General features: G+C 39.8%; 1 protein-coding gene across 2 annotated transcripts in view; it reads left to right on the plus strand.

Moving 5' to 3' along the window:
- Positions 1-14684, plus strand: part of ZFAT (zinc finger and AT-hook domain containing) — a 106391-nt gene that overhangs the window by 69012 nt on the left and 22695 nt on the right. For both annotated transcript variants that reach the window (XM_074898396.1, XM_074898397.1), the window contains exons 13-14: positions 4227-4345; positions 6802-6928. In XM_074898396.1, the coding sequence (XP_074754497.1) occupies positions 4227-4345; positions 6802-6928 (246 nt within the window). The remainder of the gene's footprint in view (positions 1-4226; positions 4346-6801; positions 6929-14684) is intronic.

Here is a 14684-nt window from a genome sequence, read left to right on the forward strand (position 1 = left end):
TTCATTAACTTCAATAGGACTCATGTTTATCAACTCAAAATGCAAATCCTAATTAATTAAAGTCTCCCACAAGGAACAACGTTGGGGTTTTTTTTGGTTTTTTTTTTTTCCCACTGAGATACCAAAACACTGAGACAAACTGATGTTTCTACAGTGTGATAAAAAATATGCAGGTCTTGTTTTATTTTGAGCCCATGTGTAAGATCCATGTGATGCATCAAAGAGCAAAGGAGGTTGCATGTGAGAAAAGTGCACCTATTGACACGGCTTTGTTCGTGGCAGAGTCCTGAGAAGAGGCACTGACTTCACACCTACTACATGGATTTGAAGCCCCTTTACTGTTCTAAAACTCCATACAGCAGGTGAACACATGGAAAGCAGGCACAGCACTAGTGGCAGCACAGGAACTATAAATGCTGTGTAAGGAAGGGAAGAGACAGAAGGATACAGAGTCAGAGATGGAAAGAACAGACTAGACTATTTCAGTTGGAAAGGACCTACAGTGATCATCTAGTCCAACTGCCTGAACAACTTCAGGGCTGACCAAAAGTTAAAGCATGTCATTAAGGGCATTGTCCAAATGCTTCTTAAACACTGACAGGCTTGGGGCATGGACCACCTCTCTAGGAAGCCTCTTCCAGGGTTTGACCACCCTCTCAGTAAAGAAACGCTTCCTAATGTCCAGTCTGAGCCTCCCTGGTGCAGCTTTGATCCATTCCCACATGTCCTGTCACTGGATCCCAGGGAGAAGAGCTCAGCGCATCCCTCTCCCCTTCCCCTCCTCAGGAGGCTGGAGAGAGCAATGAGGTTCCCCCTCAGCCTCCTTCTCTCCAAACGAGACAAGCCCAAAGCCCTCAGCCGCCCCTCACAGGACATCCCTTCCAGCCCTGTCACCAGCTTTGTTGCCCTCCTCCGGATGCATTCACGGACCTTCACACCCTTCTTGCACCGTGGGGCCCAGCGCTGCACCCAGTGTTCAAGGTGAGGCCGCACCAACGCTGGGTACAGCAGGATCATCACCTCTCTTGACCAGGCGGTTTCGCTGTGTTTGACCCACCCCAGGGTGCGGTTTGCTCTCTGGGCTGCCAGGGCACACTGCTGGCTCACACTGAGCCTGCTGCCCACTGGCACCCCCGGGTCCCTTGCTGCAGGGCTGCTCTCCAGCCACTCCTCTCCCAGTTTAGACTTGTGCCCAGTGTCACTGCACCCTAGGTGCAGAACCCAGCATTTGCACTTGTTGAATTTCATCCCATTAAGCATTGCCCAATGCTCCAAAGTGGGGGGCAAAGCATGTCCACCACAGAAAAAAATCAAAGGCTGCTCCCTCTCGTCTCACTCTCATGTTTTCACTCTCAGACTACTCCTCCTTTCTCAACAACTTTACAGGTTTTTGTTGCAGTGGAAAAGAATTAGTTTCAGAAGGGCATTGAACTGACTCCCAAAGGGGAAGGAGAACCTAACTAGCATACGATTCCTACGATTAATTTGTTCAAAACATTATCAATATGATCCTTAATTTCATATTAACAGAATTCAATCTCAGGTACCTGTTCCTACGAGTGGCTATAGACAAATAATTCTTTGCAGTGCTCAGATATTTGGAAAGTTAAACAAAGCTCCCCATAGTGCACATTTCTTCCTTCACCAGCATAACTACAGAATAGAGGTTTGTTTACGGACCAAGTAAATATTACATCTTTAAAATAACTGCAGGTTCTCCTGACAACTTTCACTCTCTGTGAAAATAATCATAAAATTCTACTATACATTCCTGCCCGGAAATTTATTGACAAAGATCTACTTCTTAAATTATGTCTGTTTTTTTGAGAAAAAGGACACAAAGAAATGTCATATAAAATTAACATAGGTTCAAACTCCTTAATGTAGTTAATGATTTCTCCAATTTATTGCGAGTTTAAAGGTCTAAGTCTCAGACTTTCTCTGTGTCACGATTTCAGTGTTATTTTAACATGGATTAATACCCTCAATAGATAAATGTTCTCTGTTAGATGAATAATTTGGAAATACTAATTAGAAATATTGTCATCTTAGAAGAATTATTTTTAATTAATTATAAATAAATTTATATTATAAATTATATATTAATTATATATATTATTATTCGGGTCTCTCTTCTTCTTTGACAAGACCAGAAAATTTGAAGATCCCAAGAGATATTAAGAAAAGGGTGGAAGTTTCTATTAAAAAATGGGGAAAACACTTGGCAAAATGATCAGAAACAAAGTAAGAAATTCAACTCTACCAAGCATTAAAATATTTTCAACACAGTTTAATATTTAATTTGGCCTTCTCCTCCTCTTCCCCACTTCCCCCCACCAACCACTAGAACTGAAGGGGTTCCACTCCCAAAAAGGCATCTGACTGCAGAGTCAATTGTTTGCCTTGGTTCACCTGCAAATCTACTTACGGGAGTACAACCTGAACCCATCTCCTTTGCTAGCACCCAGACACTGCCAGGAAAGAGTTACAGGTTGTGATAACGTATCAACCAGAAACAAAGCAACTAGGGGCACTGACCATCTTTTCAGAAGGATACAGGACTTCAGCTGGGATGAAATTTATAAACAAAACCAAAACCAGGCAGGAATATAACTTTTTATGCTACTAAACATGATAAAAACTACTACAATCGGATTTTCTCTTCTCCCTGATATCGGTGGACTTTGCCGTGTTAGGTTTATGGTTAGAGTTGATGATCTTAAAGGTCTTTTCTGACCTAAATGATTCTATGATTCTATTCCATTAGCTCTTACACTTAATCTCAAATTTTTGATCCTCCCCAAAACCCTTGCTGCCTTTACTTAGTTTATTTGTGCCAGCAATTTCTCTAATCGACCATGTGTCTAACTATTTTGACTTGGCACGGTACAACTCTAGTTTTACAGAGACAGCAGTAACAAGCCATTAGGCAGAATGAGAACAATGACTGTTCTAGGCAGAACTAGAACAGCTGTCTTAGAGAAGATACATTTTAAAAAAATTATTAAATCATGCCACTACTGTGTATGTTAAATATGAAGATCTCAGTGTTGTTTATAAGCACTTAAACAGAATCTCAGCACTTACTGGAAGAGTACAGTGCACTATGGGATGGCATTGTGTCCTGAAGGCTGGCACACCACGGCTTTGCAAAACACCAGAGAACCAAGAGTTAAAGCTTATCAGAAACTTGAGTCTTGTAGGTTTTTGGACTAGACATACAATTTAGATTTGGAGCTGCAGTGATATGTAATGGAGTAGGCATTAAAAATAGGCGTTAAGGATCTTTCTGTTTTAAAATAAAAGAGTATTTACAGGGCAAAAGCATTAGTTCAGAATTATTTAAAACATGTGCTAAGCTTTGTTTTTTGTGAGCCTAAAGCAGAACATAAGTCATAGAGACCCTCAGACTTGAAAGAAATTTAACCTGAAAACTAGAACTAGTCTCCACTGGTGCTGCTAAACTTGAATTTCAAACAGAGTCATGTCTGTGGAAATGATTCTGCACAGACTAAAGCATCCCCTAGGTTTGCAGCTTTTTTGTGTGGCCAAGCAAAAAAATGGGGTGGGATTGGTCAAACTTAATACGTTGTCATTCCTGGAAAAAACTTTTCACTTTCTAATGTACATGCCACTTCTAGAACAGCTTCTGTTAGCAAAGCCAGTACAAGATCTCACCCAATAGATAAGTTATTATTTACCCTGCAGTTTATGTTCTCCCTGTTAACAGTCTCCCTTAACATCTATCTCCTGAGAGATTAAGCCTGTACTTCTTACATGGACCTAACTGCAGATATGGTGCTGTATCTGAGACTAATGCAAATAGTTGTCTGTTCCTGCTCTTTCTTTCTAACTGGTCTGTGATAGGGGTTTCCCAGGGAGAGGGTTGGAGAGGGGGAGAAAGTTGGGAACAGCAGTTCTGCAACTTCCCATCCACCAAAGGGAGGCATGCAGGCAGGGAGCAGGATTGCTATAGCTTCCCAGATACATGAGTTGTTCCAGACTCAATCCATTACCATTATCCCAAATTGCCCTTTAAGCATTGTGAGAGTGCAATTTTTTTTTTTTTTCTCTTTTTTCATGTTGGACACATGGCTAAGGGAATAACTTTTAAATTATAGTTATGTGGCTTGATTGAGATGGGGTCAAAGCAAATGGGTCCTTACTACCTTGAGAAATAATTTATATGAAAATAACTCAAGCAATTTATTTGTGTTTCCTTACAGGTGGCATTAAATGTCCTGTTTGCAGCTTTGTGTATGGTACAAAATGGGAGTTCAACAGACATCTTAAAAACAAGCATGGAATGAAGCTGGTAGAACGTGATGGGGACACCAAGTGGGAGGTAAAGCAAAGTTGCCATGTCTTTGGCCCTAAGATTTTAAAAAATTCTCGGGAAAAAAGTAACGATAAGGATAAGTATAAGAAGTATTCAGAAACATGTTCTTGACTTTACATAAGATCAGGAGATATGTGATCTCATCTCCTTTTTGAATTCATACATTGCTGTAACTGTTAAGCTTGACTGCTCTAATATCTGGTAGGATTAACAGCCTTGTAAGTGCTTATTTCTGCAGTTTAGGCCTCTAGTCCTCTATTTGCAGCAGGAAGGGTGAAAGTTTTAGCAAAAACCCGTGAAATTGAAAAACTTGCTACATTTTGTTATATGCCAAATGTTCACTGGTATTAACCGCAAGATATGCAAAGCTGCAAACTTGCAATTAATGAAAAGAGCTTATGTCTTGGTCCAGAAAAGGTTAGAACCTAGAAAACCAAATTTGTAAATTGACAGCTAAAAAAATGGTATTGTTATACAGAGTAAGTCTTTTATCATTTGTTCTGTGTGTTCAGCATCATTCCACAGTGTATAGGAAATCACAGTATCACTAATATGAGACGTTAAAAAATTAAATTAGACCTAAGAAGCTGAAGTAGGACAAAACAAACCAACAACCTGAATTTTCTCGTTTTGGAATGGGGTAGGGCAGCTATCTTGAGAGAGTTTACCCTTTCAAGCTTTTATCTGCCGTCATACTGTCCCGATCCAATGTCAGGGGAGGTTTCGATACAATCCCAAGAGCAAGATTAAGACACAAATGAGGTCAAATGCCGTATACCCAAAATAGGTTTTTATTGTTAAAGAAGTGAAGAGGGGTATCAATAGGACAGAATAGAAGGAAAAGGCAGAAATAAAGCAAGGATGCGGGATAGGACTGCGCGAATAGTCACCACCGTGGATCCAGCGGCGTCCCATTGGTCCTCAGTCTGCAATTTCTTCACTGGTGGGTGCACACGTATCTGGCTTCAATGGTGGATGCACCCAGATCTGGCTTCGATTGTATATGCACAAGAGCAAGAATTTCTGCTGCCTTTTTAAGTTCATCCCACCAGCTGATCAGCATATCTGCTCGCCTTCAGGTTTTTTTCCTCTGGTCCAACAGGTTTTGTTGCATCAGGCTTCAAGGACAGGAACATTTGCCTCTTGTCAGTTCATTGGCAATGCATGCATGGGGTCTGGCCTGTACAATAGAGCCACAAACGGCTCCAGGATGGGGCCAGCTCAGTCCATGTCTGCCCCTTTGAGGCTTATGTAAAGAGTCTGGACGATGCAACCGCAAGGAAGTGGGGGGGTGCATCCTTCAATACACTCCTGCTTCTCTGGGCAGCATCCCCCAGACCGATCCACAGGCCGCAGCAGCTTCTCTTGGAGGTTTGCACAGACACGAGCAAGCTTTGAGACAGTCATGTGACCTTTCAGTCTCTCACACATGTGCATAGCAATTTGTTCTAAAATGAAAACTGTTTCTCTTTCTAGAGCAGAGGTGGCTGTAGATGCAGAAGCTATGTGAAAACCACAGAACCCTCTAGATGCTTTTATTAAAAAATGACAGTTGGCTAGCAGTGTCTTTTTTCCACTGCCTGAGCAGGCTGTTGGTGTCCAGTGAGAGGAAGAAACTGGAAGTCAACTGCAGCTGGCTGACCTCCACAGTTTAAGATCTGTTCTGCTAAATTTCAGGCAGTCTAGCCCCTGTTACAAATCTAATGCCTGATTTGGAGAGCCATCCTGCAGTTGTTCTTTAACAGTTTTTGAGTATTCACAGATAGAATGTTAAGTCCTTGAAAAAAATCAGAGTCGGTTCTAAATGGACAGTTATTCAAAGATAGACAGGGCAAGCATTTTAAAATGTAGTCCTTCAAAGTCTTGTGTCCACATGCATTTCACAAACAGTTCTCTGTGCACTCTCCCAGTAGATGTCCAAACCTGAAGAAGTAAGAGGACATCCAGGATGCAAGCATGGCTCTGCTGCTGAAAGAGCTATAAATAAACAAGTCCCATCAGAGCAGGACTACATATTGACATCTTGTCTTGAAAAAACATAGTTAGGGAAAGAAAAATTCTTGTAAAACAAAATGCCATTTTCGAAGTTCAGAGGCATTTTACCATTCTGCAAGGATATCCATGTTCTAAACTAGTTTTGCCCCTAAAAAGTCTTCACTAGACCCTGATACAATAGAAGTCCATTCTTAGTTCTAAAATAACTATGCAACAAAAATGAAATGAAGATAATTTAGCATGCTTAAAACAACTTTTGAAGTAGAATCTGAAAGAATGCTATGGAATGATGTCCTGACTCCCATGTAACGTTCTCCCTGAATTCTGCTTCAGCCGGTATTTCTATAACTTTGTTACAATATTTATTGTTCAAAACTCATTCCTTTAAACTCAGAATTTCCATTGTCCTCTAAATTGCTAAAATGAGAGTGAGATTATTCATGCCTTGGCTGGGTTTTGTTTTCAAGTTAACTGTTGAAGTTTCTGAAGAAGCATCCACTCAGTATCTCCATATCACGGAGGCTGGAGAAGATGTTCAAGGCAGTCAAGGTGCTGTAGCTGCATTACAGAACCTTAGATACACTTCTGAGAATGGTAAGTTACCTTGTTTTAGGTTGGAACACAAAATCTATCTTTTTTCATAAATACCTAATTCTTTTGAGTATAATGGGCAATATATGATCTCCTGGAAAACTATTAAAATTATGAAATTTGTCATCCAGAGCTTACTTCTGAGGGGTTATATTTATCTTTGAGGATAAATAATGAGAGATTGCCATTCTTTATGAAATTCTATATCCTTAAGTCTTTAATGCTTACCACACCGTTTTGCACTTTTGTTGTTAGGTATGTGGAATTTCTTGATGTATAGGTACCACTTTTGTGCGATGCGTGTTCCTCAGTTTATTGAGTGTTATACGATAAATATTACTACTTTATATTAATTCTGAAATGGCCACCTTTTACCCTTCATTCAGTGTCCTTTGTTCTTGGTTTCTAAGGGTGGGTGAACCAAAGTTTTGATTGACCTTGCCTGTACTATTCATTGTTGCATACATTTATCATTTTCACTTGTTTGTCTGCTTTTGTAAGTAAAGTATCACTATCTTTGAAAAGAATGATAAATTTCTATCATTCTACTGGTAAATTTCTATGACAGTTTTGCAAGGTTGAACTCAAGGTAAGGTTGAGAAGATGTAGGTAAAGAGACTGAAGAGTAAATGGCAGCAAATTATTCTCCCACTAGAAAAAATTGGGGAAAAAGATAGTACAGATAAAACAGGTTACAAACTGTTATGCTCAGATTCTTGTTTATGGGCAAAGGAAGTACACGTTATCTATATAAGTAAAGCCAAGAATTTATTAGTATAATGGAAATATTAACAGTGTAATTCGAGAATCACCATTAATCTAGATCTAATTATTATTTTTTAAAAGCCAGTAAAATATTGTTACGAGTACTTATATACAGGAGAAGTCTCAGTAGTATTATTAATACAAGTAAAGTGGTAGCACACACAGTTGTTAATGTTTACTGCTTTGTCTGGTGCTGTGGTCACCCTTCTGCTGTTATTCTGAGGCCTAGGATGGGTGGTTTACCTCTGGTGTTGGCATTGGGTTGGGGGTTTCAGTTCAGTAAGTTGTCAGCATCTGGAGTTCTTTACTGAGAGGAGTATGATGTTCATCTTGATGATTTCATCTTGCTCTCTCCTTCCACTTGGGGCCAGTGTTACCTGTTTGCTTACACACATTTATGTTTTTCATTAGTCTCTACCTCCAGATTAAATGCAAATGTGTTGTATACACTGCCTTTCATGTATGTTAAATACTGGGGTTTGTTGTCCCTAGAACAGATTTTATCCAGCTACACATTTGCACATTCTTGACCAATGATTTCTGATTTGTGTACAGCTGTGGGTTCTTCAGTGCCAAGTCTGTGCCCCACTTGCCTGCCCTCCTCTCTACTTCTTAAGGCTGTCATGCCAGGCCTCCATTTCTCTACATTACATCTCTGTGTTAGAATCCTAACGATCTCATTCTGCCTAGAACAATGGCTTGTTACTGCTGTCTCTGTAAAACTAGAGTTGTACTGCACCAAGTCAAAACTAGTTAGACACATGGTCGATTAGAGAAATTGCTGGCACAAATAAACTAAGTAAAGGCAGCAAGGGTTTGGGGAGGATCAAAAATTTAAGATTAAGTGTAAGAGCTAATGGAATAGAATCATAGAATCATTTAGGTCAGAAAAGACCTTTAAGATCATCAACTCTAACCATAAACCTAACACTGCTAAGTCCACCGATATCAGGGAGAAAATCCGATTGTAGTAGTTTTTATCATGTTTAGTAGCATAAAAAGTTATATTCCTGCCTGGTTTTGGTTTTGTTTATAAATTTCATCCCAGCTGAAGTCCTGTATCCTTCTGAAAAGATGGTCAGTGCCCCTAGTTGCTTTGTTTCTGGTTGATACGTTATCACAACCTGTAACTCTTTCCTGGCAGTGTCTGGGTGCTAGCAAAGGAGATGGGTTCAGGTTGTACTCCCGTAAGTAGATTTGCAGGTGAACCAAGGCAAACAATTGACTCTGCAGTCAGATGCCTTTTTGGGAGTGGAACCCCTTCAGTTCTAGTGGTTGGTGGGGGGAAGTGGGGAAGAAGAGGAGAAGGCCAAATTAAATATTAAACTGTGTTGAAAATATTTTAATGCTTGGTAGAGTTGAATTTCTTACTTTGTTTCTGATCATTTTGCCAAGTGTTTTCCCCATTTTTTAATAGAAACTTCCACCCTTTTCTTAATATCTCTTGGGATCTTCAAATTTTCTGGTCTTGTCAAAGAAGAAGAGAGACCCGAATAATAATATATATAATTAATATATAATTTATAATATAAATTTATTTATAATTAATTAAAAATAATTCTTCTAAGATGACAATATTTCTAATTAGTATTTCCAAATTATTCATCTAACAGAGAACATTTATCTATTGAGGGTATTAATCCATGTTAAAATAACACTGAAATCGTGACACAGAGAAAGTCTGAGACTTAGACCTTTAAACTCGCAATAAATTGGAGAAATCATTAACTACATTAAGGAGTTTGAACCTATGTTAATTTTATATGACATTTCTTTGTGTCCTTTTTCTCAAAAAAACAGACATAATTTAAGAAGTAGATCTTTGTCAATAAATTTCCGGGCAGGAATGTATAGTAGAATTTTATGATTATTTTCACAGAGAGTGAAAGTTGTCAGGAGAACCTGCAGTTATTTTAAAGATGTAATATTTACTTGGTCCGTAAACAAACCTCTATTCTGTAGTTATGCTGGTGAAGGAAGAAATGTGCACTATGGGGAGCTTTGTTTAACTTTCCAAATATCTGAGCACTGCAAAGAATTATTTGTCTATAGCCACTCGTAGGAACAGGTACCTGAGATTGAATTCTGTTAATATGAAATTAAGGATCATATTGATAATGTTTTGAACAAATTAATCGTAGGAATCGTATGCTAGTTAGGTTCTCCTTCCCCTTTGGGAGTCAGTTCAATGCCCTTCTGAAACTAATTCTTTTCCACTGCAACAAAAACCTGTAAAGTTGTTGAGAAAGGAGGAGTAGTCTGAGAGTGAAAACATGAGAGTGAGACGAGAGGGAGCAGCCTTTGATTTTTTTCTGTGGTGGACATGCTTTGCCCCCCACTTTGGAGCATTGGGCAATGCTTAATGGGATGAAATTCAACAAGTGCAAATGCTGGGTTCTGCACCTAGGGTGCAGTGACACTGGGCACAAGTCTAAACTGGGAGAGGAGTGGCTGGAGAGCAGCCCTGCAGCAAGGGACCCGGGGGTGCCAGTGGGCAGCAGGCTCAGTGTGAGCCAGCAGTGTGCCCTGGCAGCCCAGAGAGCAAACCGCACCCTGGGGTGGGTCAAACACAGCGAAACCGCCTGGTCAAGAGAGGTGATGATCCTGCTGTACCCAGCGTTGGTGCGGCCTCACCTTGAACACTGGGTGCAGCGCTGGGCCCCACGGTGCAAGAAGGGTGTGAAGGTCCGTGAATGCATCCGGAGGAGGGCAACAAAGCTGGTGACAGGGCTGGAAGGGATGTCCTGTGAGGGGCGGCTGAGGGCTTTGGGCTTGTCTCGTTTGGAGAGAAGGAGGCTGAGGGGGAACCTCATTGCTCTCTCCAGCCTCCTGAGGAGGGGAAGGGGAGAGGGATGCGCTGAGCTCTTCTCCCTGGGATCCAGTGACAGGACATGTGGGAATGGATCAAAGCTGCACCAGGGAGGCTCAGACTGGACATTAGGAAGCGTTTCTTTACTGAGAGGGTGGTCAAACCCTGGAAGAGGCTTCCTAGAGAGGTGGTCCATGCCCCAAGCCTGTCAGTGTTTAAGAAGCATTTGGACAATGCCCTTAATGACATGCTTTAACTTTTGGTCAGCCCTGAAGTTGTTCAGGCAGTTGGACTAGATGATCACTGTAGGTCCTTTCCAACTGAAATAGTCTAGTCTGTTCTTTCCATCTCTGACTCTGTATCCTTCTGTCTCTTCCCTTCCTTACACAGCATTTATAGTTCCTGTGCTGCCACTAGTGCTGTGCCTGCTTTCCATGTGTTCACCTGCTGTATGGAGTTTTAGAACAGTAAAGGGGCTTCAAATCCATGTAGTAGGTGTGAAGTCAGTGCCTCTTCTCAGGACTCTGCCACGAACAAAGCCGTGTCAATAGGTGCACTTTTCTCACATGCAACCTCCTTTGCTCTTTGATGCATCACATGGATCTTACACATGGGCTCAAAATAAAACAAGACCTGCATATTTTTTATCACACTGTAGAAACATCAGTTTGTCTCAGTGTTTTGGTATCTCAGTGGGAAAAAAAAAAAACCAAAAAAAACCCCAACGTTGTTCCTTGTGGGAGACTTTAATTAATTAGGATTTGCATTTTGAGTTGATAAACATGAGTCCTATTGAAGTTAATGAAAATGTTCCTGATTTTGGAATCAGAAGATCTGTATCTGGGACACACAGCAGAAACAGATCCTCTGGACACACTATGCAGCATGACAAGGTATGTGTTTCTGAGCTGCTTGGGCCAGCAGTTGCAACTTGCTGTCTGGCTAGCCTCTGTCTAATGTTTCAATTTACCTCATTCATAGATCTGAAAAGCAATTTTGGAAAATTATTCATGTATTCATAAGAGGGAAGAAGACCCTTCAGACCTGATATTAAACAAGTCCTTTGAAACTGGAGGACTAGAGATGAAAAGGAAAAGATGGGAGAACCAGCAGGCAAAAGGGTTTGGGAAAAAAGCGAGAAGGGAAACTAACAAAGATTAATGTATGATAAAAGCTGTCTGTATCTATTCGTATTGTTTTCTGCTTGTTCTACATTACCCACTGAGCCCAGAGTGAATTGCCTCATACTTGCTCATCTTTTCTTCTCTGCTCTCAACTGGTTTTTGACTGCATTGCAGACTTTGCAAATAATCTTAATTGAAAATGTTGATACGAATGTAGACTGCTGGACTCTACTCAGGATTCCTAGAATAAATAAATGAATGATTCATAGAACAGAAGAGGGAACATGTTCATCTGAGTAAGTGCATTGCCAGGGGTAGAGAGCAGTATTTCATTTCTGGGCTTGTATCAGAAATCAGGATCAGCCAGGATCAGAGAAATGCTTAGGGGGTTGGGGAGATTTTTGTTTGCTTCAATAGAAGTCTGTGATCTGACATTTATTTTAGTATTTTAAAGTAATAGAGGAAAATAGATACTATAAGAATTAGATGTATTCTGCATAGGGGACAAGAGTATTACATACGCATTGCCCACTAGTTTTTTGCAAGACCTTACCTGCTTGCTCATTTGATAGCTTCCTTTCTTAGGTTCATTTGCTTTGTGCTGGGCAAGTCACATAAACTTTCTCCCAAAATTGTTTCTTTTCACTGATACTCCCTGCCATCCATTGTTCTGCTCATGTATTCCTACGCCCTCTGGGAGAGACATTTTCTGTTTGTGTTTGTGCAGCATCTTGTGCAGTACATACACGATGATCCAGTTGTGGTCTCTATATTCTATTATACTGCTATCATCACGTGCTTTCTTTTAACATAAAATAATAGTTGCCTTATGGAGATTTTGGGCCAATAAGTAAATTGTTTGGAGAGCACATGTCAGTGCCTTGATGGAAAATAGTTGTGGAGCTGTATATTTGTGTGCATTATTTTGTTGCAAACATCAGTTTTGGTATTGCAAGTAGATAAGGTGTGCAATTCATTTACTTTGTATGTTACCCATATACTTTAAAGAATTGTCTGGAAATTAATTTTCCTGAGCTTTCTTATCAAGTCACTGACATGGGGTTATATATTACCAGTTTCATTCTGTTCTTCCGTTATTTGTTCTTTAATTAAAGTCATAATGACAAAAGTTACAGCTTTAATTTATCAGGTGTATTATTATAATAGTTTCAGTATCAAAGAAATGTAGAGAAGTGTCCTCTCTTTCACAATGGCAGGTTTTTCCTAATACTGCACAGTGGTGTGAAAGGAATATCTAATTTCATTTTCTGTAACTGATAATATCTTTACCCTAATCTGAACAAAGGTATTTTCCTTTTGTGAACTTTTGAGTTTCCCTTAACAGGGAAACTGTTTCAGTTTTGTCTACAGATGGAGTACTGAGCATCTGCTATAATAGTGAAGTTTGGTGAAGACTTAAAATAGATGGAGAGCAAAGAGGAAAAATTGCATAGGAATAATAAGTGTCAGTGAAAACCCGAGCGACTGGGTGTAGTTATATTCTGTTTTCTCAAAATAAAAAAAATCTTTCTTTTTGCCTGGTAGACTACCATATGGTAGGTTTCCATTACTGTAAAACAGAATGCTTTGTCTAATCTCGTTATTCATAAAAGACTATGTGCAGTGGGGACTCGACTTATAAATAGTTTATGAGAGTATATTTGAAGCATTTGAACATGATGGGTAAGAGTCATAATTTGCCACGATAATGTGGAGTCAGTCATCCTGTGGCATAGTTCCTGAAGTGGCATAACACACTCTCCTAGCCATTAGATCTGTTAGAGTGAGTTCTGGTCATGGTTTATCATGTGCAGATTATTTTTTTTTTTTTCTGCTTTAGTCAATAGGAGAAAGAAAGAGAAATATTATTTGCATAATTACAAGCAGCTGAGATCTGGCATTTGACCAAATGACTTCCATAAGAAAAAGAAGTCAAAGCTGTTTAATCGAGTGTAGAAAATCGGGTGCCGATGATTTCACTGTGCTGGTTTTTACCTGTAATGCTGCATATTCAGACAGTTAACATAGTGTTAAATTCACGCTGTGCATCATTTTGTAGATAGACAGAAAACTTAGGTTTGCAGCTTTGTATGTTAACATAAACAGTAGAAACTCCAAAGCAAAGCTAGCTGGGTGAAGATGACATGACATTGTTAACTCTTCCTAGTTTGCTTTGATAATGAGCCAAAAAACTTTAATCAAGTTTGTTTGAAACTTGGGAAAACTAGAACAGCTGTCTTAGAGAAGATACATTTTTCAAAAATTATTAAATCATGCCACTACTGTGTATTTTAAATATTAAGATCTCAGTGTTGTTCATAAGCACTTAAACAGAATCTCAGCACTTACTGGAAGAGTACAGTGCACTATGGGATGGCATTGTGTCCTGAAGGCTGGCACACCACGGCTTTGCAAGACACCAGAGAACCAAGAGTTAAAGCTTATCAGAAACTTGAGTCTTGTAGGTTTTTGGACTAGACATACAATTTAGATTTGGAGCTGCAGTGATATGTAATGGAGTAGGCATTAAAAATAGGCGTTAAGAATCTCTCTGTTTTAAAATAAAAGAGTATTTACAGGGCAAAATAGTCTCCCTTAACATCTATCTCCTGAGAGATTAAGCCTGTACTTCTTACATGGACCTAACTGCAGATATGGCGCTGTATCTGAGACTAATGCAAATAGTTGTCTGTTCCTGCTCTTTCTTTCTAACTGGTCTGTGATAGGGGTTTCCCAGGGAGAGGGTTGGAGAGGGGGAGAAAGTTGGGAACAGCAGTTCTGCAACTTCCCATCCACCAAAGGGAGGCATGCAGGCAGGGAGCAGGATTGCTATAGCTTCCCAGATACATGAGTTGTTCCAGACTCAATCCATTACCATTATCCCAAATTGCCCTTTAAGCATTGTGAGAGTGCAATTTTTTTTTCTCTCTCTTTTTTCATGTTGGACAAATGGCTAAGGGAATAACTTTTAAATTATAGTTATGTGGCTTGATTGAGATGGGGTCAAAGCAAATGGGTCCTTACTACCTTGAGAAATAATTTATATGAAAATAACTCAAGC

This window comes from Athene noctua, chromosome 2, assembly GCF_965140245.1.
Source record: "Athene noctua chromosome 2, bAthNoc1.hap1.1, whole genome shotgun sequence".
Classification (NCBI taxonomy): domain Eukaryota; kingdom Metazoa; phylum Chordata; class Aves; order Strigiformes; family Strigidae; genus Athene; species Athene noctua.